The sequence below is a fragment of the Chaetodon auriga genome, chromosome 20, assembly GCF_051107435.1.
Source record: "Chaetodon auriga isolate fChaAug3 chromosome 20, fChaAug3.hap1, whole genome shotgun sequence".
Lineage (NCBI taxonomy): Eukaryota > Metazoa > Chordata > Actinopteri > Chaetodontiformes > Chaetodontidae > Chaetodon > Chaetodon auriga.
The window spans coordinates 9,512,892-9,533,373 of NC_135093.1; the positions used below are offsets into that span (position 1 = coordinate 9,512,892).

Below are 20,482 nucleotides of genomic sequence, written 5' to 3' on the forward strand. Positions count from 1 at the left end.
TTGTTGTCAGTACATTTTTATTTGAATAAAAAGTGCATTTTTAGCTAGCAATACAAGCCAAAAGGCTGAATAATGGTGTAAATATATTTACATCTTGGCTACCAGCATATATGAACCAAGCTACAATCTAGAGTGTACAAAATGGCCAATTTTGTAGAGGGGTGTCTTTCTGTCTCAGACTTCAGTGGTTTCAAATGTTTGGCTGTTTTCAATGTCGAAACATCCAATTTGTGCATCAATATCAGGAACAACTGTTAGACTGGCCGCAATGCTACTACGTCAATTTCCTTGCTTTAGCAAACAGAGAAAAACAAGTTGAAAAGTCATTGGAACTACGATCATCCAGTGGTATTTGAGACAACAGCTTGTGCATCTCTCTGATTGGCTCTTCATAGTCTTGGCAGGGGGGGCGGGGGAGGATGAAGGATCCGAAGGGAGAATGGAGGATGATGATTTCACTGTCTGGTCTGAGAAAGGTGTGGTTTTGAGAAGTCAAAGGAGGTCAAAGGGCATTCAGATTTCCCTCTAGGTGGTCGATTTCTTCTCCCACTCCTGTTGACAGAAAAAAAGGTGAAACTGAGGTGTTTGGACAGTATAAAGTGCATACAATCACAATGGTACCTCTTCAAATACACACTCTTGTGCTAAGATAGCTCAGGTATCTTTGGTCTCACCTTAGCTTTCTGCAGGACGTTGCCTTTGGTGCCCATGATGGAGGCAGGCCTGGTCTTTAGCACTGATGCAGAGTTGACTGGGCAGGTGGTGTCGGCACTGACGTTGCTGTTGGAGGATTGGAATGATGATGATGATGATGATGATGATGGTGATGATGATGATGTCTGGGGAGCAGGCGGAGTTGATGTTTTAGGCTGAGGGTAAAACAGAGAGGTAGTTACAGCGTGAAGCAAACAGCAGCTCTGGTTAAAGCGCGGAAAGACTATAACCAGCACACTAACCGTGGGTGTGTCCTGGAGGCTGCTGTCCAGTGTGGTTCCCAGTGTGAAAGGCCCCGCCTCCACCTTCTTCAGACTCTCCTTCACTTCTACCAATCGCAGCTCCACCTCCACCCTGCGGCGCTCCGCCTCCCGACACGCCTCCTCCCTCTGCTTCAGACGGGCTTCTAATGAGGCCTGCTGCTTGGGATCTGAGGATGGCAGACAGCTGTCAGTCACACAGATCAGTGTGTAATCAGTGCCACAGGAAGGGAGGACCATGTACCTTGGCAGGCGCTGAGCTCCTCTTTGGTTTCCCTCCTCTCCTTCTTCAGGTTGGCCAGACTGCTCCTCACCTCCTCCCTCTCTTTCTCCAGGCGGTCGCGCTCGTCGATGTAGCGCCGCATGTCAGCCTCTGTGCGGTTCTTGCCCAGTTTCCCTTCGACTGCACCAGGAGACCCTGGGAATGAATTAGAGGAATTTTGTACATTTCAGCTCATACATAAGCAGAGCAGAATCCGGTATTTATCATGACATTAGCTCTAGGGAGCAAAAGGGAAACAAAAGAGATGCATGAATTATTAAAAAGCTCATTTCTGTTGGAATATAAATCTGCGCCCCACTGTGAAGCTGTGCCTTTGACTGTAGAGGATGCAGCTTTTCACTAGAGGGAGCTGTGGTAACATTACAGATTCCAGAGGAAGGGAAGCAGTTTATCTCGCTCAGTGTGGAGGAAAACAACAAGAGCAACACGAAAATTTTATTACTTTAAAATAATCTTGTGTACAGAGATAATGACACTCTAGCTTTTCACACAGGACCCAGCAAATCCAGTGTCCCCGTCTCTCCATCCTCACCTATAGTATGAGCCTTGGGCCGCTGGGGTTGAGGACTGTGAGGGAGCCCGGCGGCTGCCTGCACCGTCAGGCCTTTGTGGATCTGTGTACCGGAGGAGTTGAAGGCCTGTGGGATTCCCAGGCTGGTCCTCTTGGGGGTTTCCTGGGATGAGGTCTTGACTGGTTGAGTTTGTGGCTGTGGTGGAGTGGGAGTCAGAGGGCACCCTTGTTCTGGTTTGCTGGTAGAGGAGGTGGAACTTGTTCCGTTTGACATTGAGTCTGGCTCAGGATGGTTTGTTGAAATGACCTGGAATGAATGTATTAAACAGAGAATTAGAGCACAAAGTATGACGTTTCAGCTCAGTTTTAGTGGTGATCTTTGCTCCAAATACAGCAAATGTGAATAAATCCCTTTTGCTTACCTCTTTCATTGGAGATGAGGGGTCTTTCTGGTCCTCTGCTGGGACTGGGGAATGTCCAGAAGTGTCTTTGCCAGGAACAGTTTTACCTCCACAGGATGTATGGAGGAAGGAGCGTACAGGGAGGAGGTCCAGGTAAACCCTGTTTTCAGTGTCCTGTTCTGTTCCTGCTGAGTCCTTGGTGCCCTGTGTGCATGTTTCATTATGTTCCTGCAGATTGTTGTCCTCGCTGTCAGGCAGGCCGCTCTCTTCTGCATCCTGAATTGCACAGAAGCAGGAAGTTAGACTGGAAAGAGGCCAGATGAAGTGGGCATATGTACAAATGAAACTGAAATTGAAAATTGATAACAAAGCAAACAGAGATGGTGCAGAGGCTGCAGGCTTTTTATTCCTAAAACAAACGGTCTTTTCCTATAAAAAGTAGTGGTAACATCAATTAATCTGTTACTATTTTGAAAATCATTAAGTGTTTATGTCATTATTAATTCAAAAATTCACTGGTTTCAGCAGCTTAAACTGTATTTGAGTATTGATCTGAGTGTTTTGCACTGTTGGTCTGACAGAAAGAAAATAATTGTTAGTTTCAGTCCTAACGGATATATTATTAAAACTCTATGTGACCATCTACTGCACTGCTAAAATCATATCGTCCATTTTTAATGCGGTAAATTCTGATCAAATGTTTCTTTAAATGAACTCGATGGTGCATTTTATTCCGCAGCATACCTCTGGATCAGCTATAGACGCCACATCATCATACAGTTCTTCCGAGTTGAGAGGGATGGAGGGTGGGGTGTCTATGTAGGTGTTTGGCTCTGAATACCTCCTCTGCATCAAGCTGGAGAGACACACAAACACACAGAGAGATGTTAAATATTGTCTATGCACACACCATTGTCCCTTTAAGTGGACAGAAGGGAGGATCTCACTATAAAGAAGTCTTGGCAGCATTGACGATGCTGGAGATCCTCTCAGCGTTGACGTAGTCGTACGTCAGCTCCTCGGGGTCCGTCTTGCTCCCCGTCTGTGACAGCAAGAGGCCCAGCCAATGGCCCATGTCTGCGGACGTCTTCGCCTGGGAGAGGAAAGAGTGGAACATTCAGTTCATACCACACACTTGCAACATCATGAGATAAAAACCAGCTCGTGGTTGATGTCAGATGCCGTCGGTCGGTCACTTTACATTAATAAAGTGATTGCTACGGCATCAGCAGTATTTCAGTATGAAAAATACTCCTCTCTCTCCATGTTTCTTGTCTGCCTCATTTGCCACTATCAAATAAAGGCTAAATGCCTTAAAAATATATATTTTTTTTAAAGTGAAATGTCCTCGGCTGAGCAGTTCAACTCATCTAGGAAATGCTGCGAGACATAGTGGCTAGTAAAGATGTGAACTTATTTCTAGGTTTGCCATTCATAACCAATAATCTATAGCACCTTGAGAACTGACAAATATTCAATATGTTTTATAAAACAGCAAAAACAGCTTCTAAATTACACCCAAAACAAAACACCAGCCTATTATTATCATTCTAAAAGAGACAAACAGCTCATCTAATAGAGCTGCCTGACGTGGAAAAAACACAGTTAAAATTAGCTTGTTTGTTGTGGTTAATAGTAGACCTGGGGATTAATAGATTTGTGAAATAAAAACAACCCATAACAAGAAAAACAACCATAAAACATAAACGTGTAAGACAGAGGCCTCGAGACTAAACATTAAATTCCATTAGCTATGACCAAATCTGCACTGCAGCAGGGTGGTACTGGAAGCCTAATGAAAAAGGGCGTAGCATCGGTCCCCAAAATCCCATTGCATCCACACCCTTCACACACACACACACACACACACACACACACACACACTTATATGAGCCAAACAGACCACCCTTGTGTGCACGCATATATTACATAGGCTCAGTTTGATGTCAGCAGAGAGTGATTTCCAAATGAGGGCATGTTAGTGCTGAGGGCTTCTATACGTAGCCGAACACCATTTCTCTTTTTGAGAAATGCTGACGTTTGTTTTTCCTATTCCAGCCATGTTAGATGTCTGGTTATTTCTCCTCCAGAGCAACCCTGAAGTGAGCTCTCATCTGAGGCAAACATGAACTGGGGACAGGAAACGTGCTGCATCACACCCTCACGGTGTATTTTCAGTCTAGCTTGTAACTCACCGGATCAGTTTGACACTAACTGACTGATACCTTTCACTTTGATGAAAGAGTCAAACTATTTATTCTGGAGACATATTTGTATCGCTAAACATCTGTACTTTTATCCAGCTTAGACAGTCACAGCACAGTGAAACTGTGAAATCTAAATCCAAAACACGTGCAGGGACGTTGCAAAAGCAGCAGAAATCACAGTGGTCGTCTACCTCTAGGGTTGCCAGCTGTGTGCCGTCCATGTCGATCCTAAAGGAGTACAGGTGCTCAGGGCTGGGGTCGGGCAAAACGCTGCAGCCCCCCAGCGTCACAGCGGGCTGGCTCACTTTGTTCTTGCCCTTGTCCTGATAAAACCACAGCTGGCCGTTCTTGATTAGACACCAGCAGGTCCGCCACTGGCTGTTCACCAACACGTTGAGGTAGCCTGACAGAGGAAAGGTCATGAGGTGCCTGCGTCTCTTCCTGGTTACTAAGACTGGACAAGACTTCTTCATAGTGTGTTGTGTGGAGTGTCATAGTGTTTTGTTTTGCAGCGTAGACCTCACCGATGGTTATCCATGTTTGTTTCATGTCATTAACCCACTGATTATCTTTGGTTATTGCTTAGCAATTTGTTGTGGCTCAATCTTGATGGTTGAAAATAATCAAATGTACTGCTTGTGTTGAAAGAAACAGCTTTTTCACGACAGACTGAGTGGAAAGTGCCGCAGACGGCAGAGTTTTTTGTTATAACAGTCAAATTAGAACTACATGTTTTTCATCAGAGGGCTACATATGAGAAAATATCGACATGTTTAGCCTGGCATAAAGCAGCCACACATAGATATCACCCAACAAGAGCTCCAGAACAGAAAGTCAATGTGCCAAAGGATAAGAAGCACACCTGAGGGACAATCAGTACATGTGCAGTGGACCTCTGCTCACCTGAGGTGTCCACACATTTCTCTGGGCTCTCTAACGAGGATGGCTTCTTCTTGCCGATGTTCATGAGGTTGCTGAACTTCAAACCTGCACCGTATTTTTTCTTCACTGCGGATGGCAAGAGAGGAAGGAGAGGAGTTCCTGATCTGAGTTTTTAAAAGCGTTTTTGCTGTCAGATGCTCACAGCAGCAGGAGGATGTGCCTAAAAGATGAAGAGTGACTCACCATCTTTGTTTTCGGGAGTCTCAGCATGGCTGTCAGTGCTGCTGCCGCTCTCTGAAGCCACAGAGTATCTCTCACTCAGCTCTCCCTGAAAGGTCATGTCGACATTTAAGTCATTTAGGAAATGCAAATTATAAAACTGTTACAGAGCCCTGTGGTCCCTATTATTTACGTAAAAAACTCCTCAGACCTCCTCTACTGGTACTCTGATGACAGAACTGCAGGTGTACCTTTGTACAAATGAGCCTTGGGGAGTCAGACACAGAGTGCTGGGGGTCACAGTTTTCAGCTGGCTTGGGGCTGATCTCCTGGATCACCTGATGAACAAAGAGGAAGATGATTAATGTCATCATCAAAACTGCAGGAAATCTTCAGCATAAATGAACACAGCGATGAGTCGACGACTCGTGATGAGTGATACTGCCCCACGGGGCAGTATTTTTGGAATGGATTACCCTCAGCCACTGCTCTGTCTGCTCTTTGCTCTGCAGAGCCAGCACGATGGCCTCCCCTCCCACTGGAATGATCTTCAGTTTGTGCTCTTTTCTCTTCAGCTGCTTCTCTTTGTACACCACACTGCAGCCCAGCAGACTCACATCCAGCAGAGGTGTCTGCTCCTTGGAGCTCTTATAGCACTGAGAGAGGCAGAGAAAAAGGTCACCTTTGTGATTTTACAGCACGAGGGCCGACTGCAGGCCCCAACTGAACGGTTTACTGTCTTTTGCGTCGATGCTATCCGTGTTATCAGAGGAGCTCATGATCCCTTAATGACTAAGCTCAATAGATAGACACTAGACCCGACCCTCCTGTGGGTTTCTGCTGTGATGCATTCAGGGGAATTTTCGTAGAAGTTCATAAATATTTACACAACCTCAAGTAACATGAGTCATGATTAGAATGCTTACAAGGACCGCACCTTACCCGCGAGTGACCAGCTAGTGTGTTATTGGTTCTCAAAAGGCTTTTGTGACAATGAAGAAGCTGCAAGATGTTGCAGTTTCTTCAGCAGCAAGTTACTAACTTAGTCTGCCATTTGGCGCTGGGCAGCTTTCATACAGTGACTTTATCAGGTGAGAGTTGCATTGATCTGCCAAAATGTCTTAATAGACTGTAAGGTGTCGCAGTTCCAGTCATGGTTTTGTGCATTTGGGCTCCTTGGCATGAGGGGCTTTCTCATCATTCTCAGCCTAAATGAGGAGACAACCATAATAGACTATCCTACTGCTCTGCTCTGTTTACAAGTTGATTTATCGGATTCATATTTTCCATTCTAAAAATAAGTGGCAGAACAAGTACAGCGTGTGACAGCTAACCATGGAGTTTTAAATATGTTTGGAGGGTCTGCTTACTTCAACATGATCCTTGTTCCATGTTGAGTAGAATGAGGAGAATATAAACAAATCCAACCCTTCATAAAAACTCTTCATAAAACCCTCTGCGCTCATGGCCATAATTGTTGAACACAAAACTGTAATTCAGATTTTTCACCCACCAGCAGGCGATGGTCTTTGATGACACACAGCTGTTTGGCCCACTGTCCAAGCCACTTCTTCCTCCACAGGAAGGCACAGATCCGAGCGTCCTTCATCAGCTCAATGGAGGCCTCCGCTGACGGCCACTGGTGCTGCGCTGACGGCGACTTCCCTCTGGTCACCTCCTCCTCATCGTAGGACTCGTATGAACTGCTAACAGCGTCCCCATCATCTGAGAAACAAACATCAGCAACATGACGCTGAAACTGAAGAAACTAAAGCAAGAGGGCAGAGGGGATTAAACGGCATGAGGAGCGGTGATACATGTTACACTGTTAAATGGGTTTAAAGGACCAAACGATGTCAGTGTCTGATTTCTTGATCTTGATGACTTTCCTCAGTGGAAGGGCAACAGTCAGGCTGCAAATAAGCCGTTAAAGCATTGGTGACAGATGGGGACAGAAAAAAAGACATGATGAAAACAATTGAGGAAGTTGATAAGATGGGACTGATTAAAGACTCATGTCACAAGTCTTGACGTGAAGTTGTTTGTCTACATGCAGGACGCCGCTCATGCTGGACAATGAGGACAGAGACATGCCGACCGGGCCGTGCACATTCTGGCTCATGCCTCAAACAACCGCAAGACCAAGACACGGCGTGCATGAACACACACATCCAGTGATAGAGAGGTAGCTACCCCTGTTGATAACGGCATAGACCACACTGTCAGAGCTCTGCACTCGCATCCAGGGCCCTGAGAGGAGGCCAAAACAGTCCAGATCTACACAACGTCAAAGGAGACAAGAGGAAGAAGAAGAAGAAGAAGAAGAAGAAGAAGAAGAAGAAAGTAGCAAGATTGGAAAACATTGTGAGGGAAAATGCCTCTTTTTATATTCATAGAAAAGATAGATGTACAAAATCTTTAGAAACTGCAGCACATGACAACAATAGAGGCTCACTGCTTGACTAGAAACCTTTTTAGCATTTCAGCAACATTCTCAACAACAGGAAACAAAAGCAAAACTTCAAATTAATTCACTGTTTCAAATCAAAAAAAGGTAAACCCACGAGAGCTTTTCTGGCTATTGAAAAATGATGCATGAAGATGTGATTATACAATGACATACCGTAACCTACCAATAACTAAAAGGGTCAGAGATGGCAATAACATGCATCGTCTGGCCAATCAGAAACAAATATTCTCTGCAGCTGCGGTATAATGACATTTCATCTGTGCAGCAATTCTCAAGACATACCTTCAACATTTTAGACTTCAGCTGTTTATAGAAAGTTGTCATGTGTCTTAACATGTTACATTTGTGTAATTGAACTTATTCACCACAACCCAACGTGCTAACTGGCCTACTGCAACATTTAGACAGAGCAAAACCTCTTATAGAATGTGGTCATGGTGTATTCTCAACATGCACAGCTTGTGTTACGCTTTAGGTCTGACAGTACGTGAAACCGCTTTCTCAGAATACCAGACATTTTTTCAGTTAAGAGTACATGAGAAAGTGTTACTATAGTGTCTGTCTGCTTACATTATGGTCACCTAAAGGTCAAACACCACATGACTGTCATGGTACATTTCAAACTAACCCGGCTCATTGGTTTTCATTGGAAAACACAGCCAAAATACATAAAACCAGCAAAATATCACTTAAGAAGTGATTCCAGTTTACCTGATGAGATACCAGCATTTCCATGATGATGCTTGTAGTGACGTGGGTCAAATATGAGGAATTCCTCTTCACAGGAACGCCATTTTCACAATACTACTGCAGAGATCCTTTGCAGTAGCATTGCGGCTAACAATCCTTCAGCTGGGCCTCTCTGTGAATAGTCTAAGCCGTGTCCATGCCAAACAGGTGCGGGGAAGAAGTTCTTACCATTGAAAGTTTCCTCATAGGGCTGAGCTTCCTCATAGTAACTCTCTGAAGTGTCCATACAGGCCGGAGCAGGAACTGCAGGTAAGGGGAACGGCTCCCGACCCACCACGCCCTGCTGGAGGAGAGACAGATGGGGGGGAAGGAGGAGAAAGGTAGAAAAAGAGAGACAGGTGAGGAAAGGTAAGGTTTTTATCTATCAATTTGACATCAGTGAGCCCTACAAGAATATAACCTCCAAACAAGGAGGAAAATGTCCAGGTGAACAGCAACACACGTTCACTCACATGCACACACACATTACCAACATGTGTCCTCCCCCAGCAGGCTGAACATGTGGATTATCCAGCTGTCATGTCAGGAGAAAGTAGGGAATTCCTCATGTAACCAATCCTCGTCTGACCCTGTGCACTAGAGAGTTACATGCCTGCCCTCAGGGAAGTGTGTGTGTTTGTGTGTGTGTGTGTGTGTGTGTGTGTGTGTGCGTGTGTGTGTGTGTGGGCCCTGTGGCTTTCCTGAAATCAATCAGCAGTCTGGCTTCACTTCTGTCTTTCTTCTCATCTCCTGTGTGGCAAAGACTGTCTGTCTGCCCCTTCCCATACTGCTGGAAACCACCAGACTCTCTGCTGTGTGGCTGCTCGAATGAGTCTAAATTCATTTATTTATATCTCCATTACTTTCATTCTCAGCTGAAGTCAATTAATCAGCCCCATGAGCCCAAGAAATCTGCCATCACTTAAGGATGGGAAGATGTGAATCTTGACAAATACACCATTTAAACTGTATGTTTAAACCCGGTTAATTTAACGGTTTAAAAGTAGAAATTCAGGCTACATTTTCAGTTTGTAGTACATAATATGCAACACTTAAAAAAGTTAATACACACAGTAGCTAAGTGGGCACTAGCACTTATGACGCAAACACCACTTTAAGCATAGTAACTGAAGGGTTTTGTTGATTCGCATCTCGTAAGGTCTCATACATTCCACACATGTGGTTACTCCTGAAAATTCTGGAGAAGTTAGGAGGCAACAACATCACATCCAGTTGATTAAATGTTTCAGAGATACAGTCACAGTTATTTGGAAACACATGTTTTTTTCTGGAGTTGTGAAACTGGGAATTCCGTAAACCGATGTTTGTTTCAGGCATTGAAAGCAACAAAAACTTCTTTTGTGAAACACATTCTGTCATCAACCTGTGACCACATGTCTCAAACTATCTCATATCTACGGCAGCGGGCTGAAGATGGCAGATATACAAGTTCTGTCTTGGTACATACTTGGTGAAGACGAAATCTATGCATTCATCACAGTATAAAGAGAGCAAAGAGATGGATGATGGAAAGGTGGATTCCTCTGGGGCCAAACAAAGACGTTTATGCAAACTTATCCCTCTCACAGATTAGGATAAGTCACCTGAGGACACAGCTCACACATTCACGTTGCAGAAGTCTGTATTTTAAAGTGTTTTCTCAAGTGAGTTCTGTGAAGCTCTATGAGTTGACTGACAAGAAGCGATTTCTTAAATATATCCAATGTTTCCTCCCATTTCTGATCTGAACACGCCGCTTGTATTCCTTCATTTTCACTTCATTTCCCCCACGGCTGTCACAGTCTGGAGCTGCATTCATCATGCAAAGCGTGCCTGAGAGAGGCAGGCTCTGTGGAAAAGTCTGAGCATTCACAAAGCTGAACATCTTACAGTATCTCATAAGATCAGAGTCTGTTTAATTAAGGGTGGAGATCATATGGTCAAAAGTGCTTTGTGTCTCTTCCATATGGCGATGTTTGATACAGAAAAAGCTATTCCCTCTGTGAAATCAAGTTTGTAGCAAAGCTGACTCTGAAAAAGAAAAATGATGAGGCAGAGATATATTGCTTTTGGCGGTTACCAGCCTGTGGTGGGTCGTCAGATACCACGGTGCAGCGGTAATAGAGTTACTGCTTCAGTTTAGATTTACAGACCAACAAAATGCTAAAAAACAAATCAAATTTGCCTGTATAAAAAAAACATCATTTCTGATGTGGGCAGTTAAAGGCAGTCAGATCCCAGGAAGCAGGGAATCCCCTGCTTGTGAGCCCTTTTTCCCACCATATCTGACTAACTAACACATTCCCAGTAATACATAGCAGATGAAGTAAGCCGTCCCAGTAACTGGCGTCATGCTGTGGACCAACATAGTGGCAATGCCTTGTTTGTGTGACTAACTTGCATGCCGGAGAATGGAGGAGAGGATTCACGAAGAAATGCGTGGGACAGAGATATTATCACTGCGGTTTAAGGAGGATTACATCAGTTATGCATTATGGAGCCGTGGAGGTCTTTTAAAATGCCTGTATCAGCAAATCCAAATGTCAGAATGGTGCATGAGCTACAGTTTGCTCTCTTCAAAATGACGCAATGGGGTGAAAATGTAGAGAAATGTTTGTGTCAAATGTAAACTGAGAAGGCTGCACTTATTTGACCGACAGGTGTAACTAATAACACTGACGAGGGGCCATCTCGCGCTGGGATCACACCGGCAGCGAGGCCAAATCTGTGTGTATGGTGCATGAGAAACAGGTGAGCTGCGGCAGGTTTATTCAGTACGCCCAGCCATCCTTGCTTGGTCAACTTTTAACCTATGTTTAACTACAGCTAAATGGAACAGAGCCACCATTCATGATATTAGTTGCATCTGTGCTTTTCATGCCAGCATCTGCCATGAGAAAGGTCTGTACATTCACTCATCTATTTCGGCTCTTCAAGCCATTTAAGCTAAATGTTCACAACTTATCGCCTTTAGATGTCAGGATGTACACAGACAAACCGTTTTAGCCCGACAAAACAAAGAACACGACTGAGCCCCATAAATACTCTGAATAGTTAAGGGGACAACAGTACACTTAATTGGCTTTTTCAGACGCGGGCCCCGTCTAAGCTTTGATACAGAACAAGATGGACGATGTCATGAATCACAGAGGAACAGGGTGGAATTAAGCCAGTTTCACAATGATGGAAATAAACAAGCCTTTGGATCAAGGGACCCAATAAAATGTCACTGACTTTCACATATTACTTACAGATATGTAATCTATTTTATTTATAGAGCTCTTTTTTGATCATGAACTAGGTCATGTGAATGCTAGAAATATTAAAAAAAAACCTTGACTCTAAATCATAACAAGTAGGGACAAGAAAGAAAAATAATTACAAAAGTATTCATTTGATAAATGATAAAGCCGCAACACGGTATGTTGTGTCATTTTGTGGTTTTGATATGACCACAGACTGGACTTCATGTATTTGAGCTGCCATTAAAAGACGTTCCTTTGAGAGTATCTGACCCCAAAAGTAAGAGAGACAGCTACAAATGCTCAAAGGCTGACAGGAGCGTCATAAGAAAAAGTGATTCTTCTGAGAAAAAGACTGTAAAGTGTAGTACACACATACACACACACACGCATACACACAACAGCACTAACAGCGTAAACTGCTCCACAGTGAAAAAACAGCAGTTCAGGCATCTGTTATTAATTAAAACAAAGAGCCATGCATTCCAGAGCAGCAGCAGCCCCCCGGACCGCCCACCCAGCCTTATCTGTACCTTCTTTTTCTTTCTTTTCCATTTCACTCATCTAGAAAAAAAAAAAAAAAAAAAAAAAAAGACACTAACTCCGCCTGTTGTTTGGTCCAAGGCTAAAGAGGAGTATAGTGAGCCGTTCCACATACCAGCTGCACTGATATTAAACAGAGAAGGGAGGGGAACATGCCAGGTGTGTGTGTCTCTAAATGTATTTTTTCCCAGAAGACTTTGCTCCAGTCACTTTAGCCCCCTTCCTTTCACTTCCCACACACACACACACACATCCTCACCACAGAAACATCGGGTACAAGGAATGGATCGAGGAGTCAGAGCATAAATAACAAAGCAAGGAGAGGGGCGGCGGAGGAGGAATAGGGGTGTGGTGGAGGGGCTTTGAGTAAAGAGTGGGAAAAAGAGCCCAAAAAGCGAACAGTCAGAGGAACATGGAAAATCCCTGGTTCCCATGCCAAGAATCCAGCACAGTGAAAACACACACACACACACACACACACACACACACACACACACACACACACACACAGAGTGTATCTGAGAGCCTGCTGGGAGCTCAGAGCAGAGGAGAAGGTAGTGATAAAAATAATCAGTGTGGCTCAGCTTTGAAAAGCCAGATTCAGGAGAACTCTCTGGGCCTTTGCTATCTCTCCACCACTTGTAACATGTATCTCTTTGGTCAGAAACACTTCTAACTATTCTAATTCGGAGCATGAATGAAAACGAAAAAAAACACCCACCTTCAGCGGAGGGTGGAAAATTCACAGGATTGTGCACCACTGTTTTTGTTTTTCCACGATCTTGTCTTCTTGGGAACACTTCAGCCTCTTCTATTTTTGGTTTCCCCTCCATTTGTATGCATAAATGTCTATGAGCAACCAACTTAAAATATGCAAGACAACACACGTGTGTATGACTGACACAGAACTAAAGTGGATTTAAAAGGTACAATGCTGGCAAATCAGATAATCATGAATATTTCAGCAGATACTTAAGCTAGCCTGTTATATTGTGGTTATGCTGATCACCAGTTGCCGGCAGCCACATTACCACTTTCTGTGCATGTCAACAGTTTTCCTTTCCCTGCCTGACGCTTGTGAGTGGCACAGCTGCTATCTATAGTACAACGCTATTTTCAGAGCATGCAGACTGGACGCAATGGAACTCTCACAAAGCTTTATTTACCGTCCAGTTCTGGGGAAAATATGGCTAATCTGCACTCAAGTCACACGCTGTATTGTCACTTGAGAGCCTGTTTTAGGAAGAGAAAAGATTTAAGGTTTAAGGGATCATGGAAGTGCCTGAAGGCCTGGGAGTCAACCAGGACACTCAGGCAGAGAATGCAACCCTCGATCTGGAGCACAGAGAGCAGCAGGCGGGCTGGGTGAGAGTGAGGGTGGAGGAGAGCTGGTTCACGGTGGAGCGGGCCTTGCTAGCGAGGTACAGCAAGTATTTCTGCGCCCTCTTTCACTCTGGGATGATAGAAAGTCGCCAGGAGGAGCTCCACCTGAAGGGAGGAGTGCGTGCAAGGGGTTTCCTCATCGCCCTGGCTGTCTGCAGGGGAGAGGTTCCCCCCATCGGTGACCCGGATGAGCTTGTAGAAGCTGTCGAGTGTGCTGCTTTCCTGCAGGTTGCATGTTTGACGCAGCATCTTTGTGACATTATTGACTCAGATAACTGCCTCTTGCTTTACCATGCAGCCTCCATCTTTGGAGTGCAGTCACTCTTTCACAGCGCTGCTCTTTTCCTTTGTGATGCCTTTGATGATTTGAAGGAAGCAGCAGAGAGCACATTACCTGAAGACCTTCTTGAATATTCTCAATCATTGTCTCCTACTTCTTACATTGCTATAGGCACACACTCGCCTTCAATGGAACTGCTGCACGACTCCTTCAGGGTCGTTTGCTACCTGGATGAAAAAGCGGGAGAGTGGAAGCATCTGACAAACCTCCCCACTCTCTGCAGCACCTCCATGGCTGGAGTGGCAGTGCTTGACAATCGATTGTACATTGTGGGGGGAGTTTACGGCTACGGCAAGGACACAGTGGACGGCAGCTTCTGCTACAACCCCGAGTCAGGGGTCTGGACTGCTCTTCCAGGTCCCCAGCAACCAAGATATGACTTCACCCTGCTGGGGCATGATGGCCGACTCTATGCCATTGGCGGCGAATTGCAAAAACGGATCATTTCCACGGCAGAGAGTTATGACGTTAAGAAGAGAGAGTGGACGTTCATACAGCATGCACCAAGGCCTGTAGCATCTGCAGCCTGTGCTGTTGCAAGACGGAGGATGTTTGTTTGCTTCTGGAAACCACCAGACACCACAGATATCTATGAGTACATGCCAGTGGAAGATGAGTGGAAACTTGCAACTACAATGATCAAACCTCAAAGCTACGGCCACTGCATGGTGGCTCACAGGGACAATTTATATGTGATGCGTAACGGGCCTTGTGACGACTTCCTGCGCTGCCTAATGGACTGTTACAACATCACCACAGGCCAGTGGACAGCCATGCCCGGACACTACATCAACAGCAAGGGGGCGCTGTTCACTGCAATGATAAGGGGGGACTCGGCATTCACAGTGAAACACATGCTAACTCTTGAATACACCATCACTGGAAATGGATGGAAGCCCCGCAGGCAGATGAAGGGATTTCCAAAGAGTGGCTCACTGTGGACGTGTTTACTCAGGCTTCCCAAGACGGGACCAGTTATACCACAGCTGGATGCAGAAGGGAAGGAAGAAGAAATGTCTTTGCCAGACACATCTGACAGATTTGTGGAAGCTTTACCACAACTGTGAAATTACTGCTAAACTGAAAAACAATGCCATTTTTTTTAGGGTTTAAGTCTAAGCATAAAAAAAAAAAAAAAAGATTCTGGAGATTGTGACACAAATGTTCCTCATTTCAGTGCATTCACTTTCACATGCACTCACACTTGTACGCACACACATGCACACGTGCTGACACTAAGCATTTGTTCTGATTAGCAACAGCTGCTACTGTAGTTTATATTAGGGGAGGCCACTGTGCGTGTGTGTGTGTGTGTGTGTGTGTGTGTGTGTGTGTGTGTGTGTGTGTGTGTGTGTGTGTGTGCGTGTGTGTGTGTGTGTGTGTGTGTGTGCAAGTTCAAAGGCACTGACGGGATGTTCCAAACTTCTCATTCTCTACGTTTTTCCTGAAGTCACACTGGGCCAATTCAGGAGCCACTGGCCTCCCAGTCAACATTAAACACACCACAGCTCGCTCACACACTCTTGGATACTCACTTCTCCAGGTTTGTTGGTCCATGAGTGATTAAATACCTGTTTCTGTGGGAGAATATGTTTCACATAGCCTCAGGCTTGTGACTCTGAGGGCTGTGGGAAATGTTTTTGGCTTGTATGACCACAGACTGCATTTGTTTTAGCATATTAAAAGCCGGTGCAATTCTCTGGCAACATGTGATATCAATCCATCGTACTTTATTTACAATACTTACAGTGTGTGGTGATAATAATGTTCTTACTATAAAATGTCAATTACATTTAAAGTCGGAATTTGTCTTTGGGCTCCTTCTGTGTGCTGATGATTATCATGGTTTCCACTGAACTTTCCCATGTACTTTGTTGAGTTCAGCAGCCCTACTGGGGTCAATTATACTGTTACCATTCCCACCACGGTGGCAGGGGTTCAAAAAGCTGGGTGTGTTAAGAGAAATCATTTCACATGATAATCCACTCTGATGCAGCCGAGCCGGTGATCACTTACCACTCTGGGGGGTGGCAGGTTGGGAAGACTCTTCTGTGGGACGGGGACATATTTTGCTGCTTTCCCATTGACCAGGGGATCTGATCTGTCGTCTAGTTGTGAAAATATAGAGTGGGAGGTCAGCAATAGCAGAAATATTAAGTTGCCTATTTATATTGAGTGTTGTGCAATGAATGTGCAGGAAAAGATCAGTAAAAGAACTGGTTCATGACGCAAGTCCAATTTTTATTCTTGGGGATACCAAGAAGCACTGATATGTCTCCTATACATATCAACATGTCAGTGCTTCTTGGTATCCCCAACCCTTCCTGTGATCACAGACCCTTCATAAACAAATATCAAGGTTGTTGCCACCATTTGTATGGTGGCAACAACCACATTACACAAAACAAACACCACAGTGCCAACAATAAAACTGAAAGTAGGCTTTACATTGAATATTTAAGAACGATCTTTTTCTGTGGATTTGCCCTTTCATTAACAACTGCCAGTGTTTCACATACATTAGTGGTTCTCAATCCTTCTGGCTTGCAATCTCCTTAAAGAAGTTGTTTAACATTTGGGGAAAATAATGATGAAAATAATTTGCCGTCTTGCCAAAAGTTAGATGGGCAGATTGACACCACTCTCACATCATTCTGTTGAATATGAAGCTATAGCCAACAGATGGTCAGCGCAGTTAAGCATAAAGACAGCTAATCGACTTTCAGACCCTGTCAGTATAATGCGTCAATCATCAAGAGGGGCTGCTAAGCAGATTTTGTTACTTTTGGACAAAGTCAGGCAAGTTGTTTCCCCCGGCAGCCAGCCTTTCCACTGAGAAGAGCTAACATTCTGCTGACTGTGGCTTAATATTTAGCGAAGAGATATGAGAGCGGTATCAATCTTATTGCAGGAGTGCCAATAAGTGTATAACAAAACCTCCTCTATCCTCAATTCTTTCATCTAGTCTTGACTCGAATACTGATATGTGGATTGATATAAAAGGGCAGAGCTTTGAGGCTTTGAAAAGTCTCCAGCATATCTGTCTCAAACATGAACATCGTTAAGGATTAGAGAGTGAAAACAAAAGGGTTTGGACATGTGGACCCCATGAACTTGCTCAGGACAGTGAGTAAAACTTCCAGTTATGTTCCTTTGCTGTACATCAAGTCTTTTTGCATCATCATGAGGATGGAGAACGAGCTGAACTCAATACAGGATAAAACAATCTGTCAGTCTTTTTTGATTAACAATGTATTACTGTAACATTTAAGTCTAAAATGTCTCTGTCATGCAGGTTACCGGAAACAGAAAGTTCAGTTTTACCACATGATCAATGATTAAGAAACCCCAATCCTCACATCTCAGCCCCCACTTTCCATCAGTCTCTGTGAAACAAAACTTGTGGCTTAGCTAGCGTCGCTGCTGAAAATATGTGTGTTAAGTCTGCTGCTCACTGAAACCACATTCTTCAACACTGTCCAAACAAAACAGGTCAGTCTCAGAAGAGAAGAGCTCCGAAGAAACAGACAGGAAATGGGGGTGAGAGGTGGGGGGCTGAGTGGGGGGGGGGCTGCTTGTGGCAGCTTATTCTGTCTGCTGTTCACTTGAATCATGTCAAACTGAGTATGAGGTGCAATAACACATCAAGTATGCACTTATCTTTGACCGACTTGGACTACCTCAAAATGTTGGAGCCTTGTCTAAAAAGAGTAGTTCCAGGTTGCAGATTACACTCATCATAACTGGATAAACGCAGTCAGTAAATCGATACTCCTTGTAGTCACATCAAGAGAGTCAAACTGGGCTTGAACTGAGCTTTGCTTTTTAGTGTACTTTGAGCTAAATGCTAACAGTAGCATGCTAACATTGACAATGCTAATATGCTGATATTTAGCGAGTATCGTTTACCATGTTAGCCATTTCAGTTTGGTATATTAGTATGCTAACATTTGCTAATTAGCACCCAACACAAAGTACAGCTGAGGCTGATGGGGACTCGGTCATAAACCAAAGTATCGGACAAATTAAAATTTTGATGAAAATGTGAACCTCATGCCAGAGCTAGGGAAAAAGGCAGAAGATCCTCAAAGTCACACGTTCACGCCCTCTGGGGAACACGAAAGTGTGTATAAAATTTCATGGCAATCCATCCAACAGTTTTTGAATTATTTCAGGGTTGGACTCAATGACACTGCCATCCATAGAGCTGCTGGCATGGTTAAAAAAATTCTCCATTGTGGATATTGTACATCTTGTTTTCAACAGAAAAAAAAGAAAGAAAAAAAGCCTTTTCTTCACAGATTATATTTCAGATGCTTTTAATATCAGTATCACACTTCACAGAGGAAACTTTTGAAACTCACACCTTTGTCGTCTTTGTCCTTCCCACTGACAATGACTTTGTTCATGTAGATATACTCCTCGTCACTACCTGCATGGAGACAGCAAAAGGTAGTTAACGGCTGACATGAGCTCATACTTCAGACATTTTTCTTTGTAGGTAGCTAGCACAAACAATAGCCATTCAACTACCAGCAGACAGCACATGAGACAAATATGTACCATTGCATCAGCAATATAACAATCACAGTATTCTTACAGACATTCTGCTAAAGGCTCTACATTTGTTATAGTCACAAAACGAAGAAGATTGTTTAAACTGGGGCACCTCTTCAGCCTATTGCCCACCTTGACTTTAATTCAAGCAAGTGCAAGCTCCTATACTCAGGACAAATTCATTGCCTCATCAAATCTAATGTTATCTAATCATCTAAAAGACTTGGGATAGATCTATAGGCTAGGAAAAGCACATTTTGTTGTAAATCCTAGTGAACTAAATTACCAGAACTCTGCCACTTCTATAGTGAGTAGCTCTGAGACAGGCCTCAACATATACTGTACACAAAGTAACTTAACTGTGTACAATCACAAGAAGAGCATGCATATTTAGCTTCTGAAGCAATTTACTTGGAGCACGGACGGGAAAATCTGACTCTACCTTAGAGCCAAACAAACTTTCATCATGTTTGTCAAAAGCCCAGGATTAAAGGGGAACTTGACCCAAACAAGTGGCCCATTGTGCAGACAGATGGGCCCATTATTGACACCCACTTTCACCGTGGCTGGCATTCATCGGACATTAGTCAGAAAGCTCCTTGCCTGCACAGATAGAGCACTGTGTCACTTCTGTCTTTGAAGCTTTTAAGATTGTACAGCTAAATATACAATAGAGATCCTAAGACCAGTCTAGACTTCCAAATAGTTTCAACATTCACTATGGTTTAGTTTAAAATTACACCTCCCACTCAATATCTGCATGGGATTTATATTCAGTGACAAGAATTAGCAGTGATCCAAAAGGAGTTTTTAGCTTTATAGCCATAAAAAGTCAGAATGAGCAGTATTCAAAATAAGATAGTATTGTAATTATAGTCAGACGTGGTTTCCTGTGACAACACTTAAAGCGCAGCGAGTTTTAGCTCTTGATCAGGGCTGTCACTGCAGACTGAACTTGACTTCTCTTTGCACTCCAATGTAAATATTTACAGGTCACTGTGAGCAATGGTATCATTTAGGCAATGAGCGGAGATGATGAAACCTCATGTCATACACCGACGCTGAAGTCAGCTCAGTGAGAAAAGGATTGTGTTTGCTTTAATGTCGGTCTTAACATGGTGGAGTAATTACAAGCTGGCGAAGACATCGCCATAACATTGCCACATAAACAGTTTGAATGAATGTCTTTTCTCAAACAATAAACCCTGTGGTTTTGGCATAGCAAGCTCCAGCTGGTTACTGTAACCTGTAATGGGAATTTGTTCCGGAGCTGCAGCGCCGTTTTTGAGGAAGGCTGTTTCATTGAATTAAATATTTTAGCTGACTAAGATTATACCCTGAGAGGAAATCAAACAAAACTCTAACATTGGGTGATACTCTAGAGAAAGTTTCTCCTTTGAAATAGATAGCGTGAGGTGAAACCAAACAACAGCAGAATGAAACAATGTTTTGCCTGTACAGTGAAAACAGATTTTTCGGGGAACAGAGTTTGAGATGCTATTTATAAACGGCTGCTCAAAGGAAGTGAGCGTCCCCAGAGGATAAATGCAGCTTCGGAAAAATGATACAGCTTGGAGCCAGGAGAGGAAGTATGGAGAGACGAGTCCAGGACCTGAACATGGAAAAGCATGACTGCTGGTGTGTGTTGGTTAGTGTGCGAGAGGCAGAGAAGGACAGAGAGGGAGAAGCAAAAACCCACGATGGCTTTTTCAACCCAAAAGTGACAAGAATTGGGTCACAA

The 20,482-nt window shown here is 43.9% G+C and overlaps 2 protein-coding genes across 5 annotated transcripts in view; one reads left to right on the plus strand and one right to left on the minus strand.

Moving 5' to 3' along the window:
• Window position 1: 1 nt before the first annotated feature.
• afap1l2 (actin filament associated protein 1-like 2) overlaps window positions 2-20,482 on the minus strand; it is a 35,371-nt gene continuing 14,890 nt past the window's right edge. Inside the window, exons 3-20 of one of the 4 annotated variants that reach the window (XM_076760632.1) lie at window positions 18,551-18,616; window positions 16,201-16,292; window positions 8,866-8,977; window positions 7,671-7,754; window positions 6,991-7,202; window positions 5,954-6,133; window positions 5,729-5,815; window positions 5,502-5,586; window positions 5,280-5,384; window positions 4,568-4,779; window positions 3,117-3,262; window positions 2,914-3,025; window positions 2,191-2,445; window positions 1,790-2,075; window positions 1,219-1,392; window positions 957-1,144; window positions 675-869; window positions 2-552 (exon numbers count right to left, since the gene is read on the minus strand). In XM_076760632.1, the coding sequence (XP_076616747.1) occupies window positions 526-552; window positions 675-869; window positions 957-1,144; window positions 1,219-1,392; window positions 1,790-2,075; window positions 2,191-2,445; window positions 2,914-3,025; window positions 3,117-3,262; window positions 4,568-4,779; window positions 5,280-5,384; window positions 5,502-5,586; window positions 5,729-5,815; window positions 5,954-6,133; window positions 6,991-7,202; window positions 7,671-7,754; window positions 8,866-8,977; window positions 16,201-16,292; window positions 18,551-18,616 (2,618 nt within the window). In that variant the 3' untranslated portion in view covers window positions 2-525. Of the gene's footprint in view, window positions 553-674; window positions 870-956; window positions 1,145-1,218; window positions 1,393-1,789; window positions 2,076-2,190; window positions 2,446-2,913; window positions 3,026-3,116; window positions 3,263-4,567; window positions 4,780-5,279; window positions 5,385-5,501; window positions 5,587-5,728; window positions 5,816-5,953; window positions 6,134-6,990; window positions 7,203-7,670; window positions 7,755-8,865; window positions 8,981-16,200; window positions 16,293-18,550; window positions 18,617-20,482 lie in introns of all 4 variants that reach the window. The other 3 variants (XM_076760631.1, XM_076760634.1, XM_076760633.1) reach the window with 3 other exon arrangements.
• Window positions 13,734-15,251, plus strand: LOC143339422 (kelch repeat and BTB domain-containing protein 13). The gene has a single exon (XM_076760636.1). It carries the CDS (start codon window positions 13,734-13,736, stop codon window positions 15,249-15,251), a length of 1,518 nt encoding a protein of 505 aa, XP_076616751.1.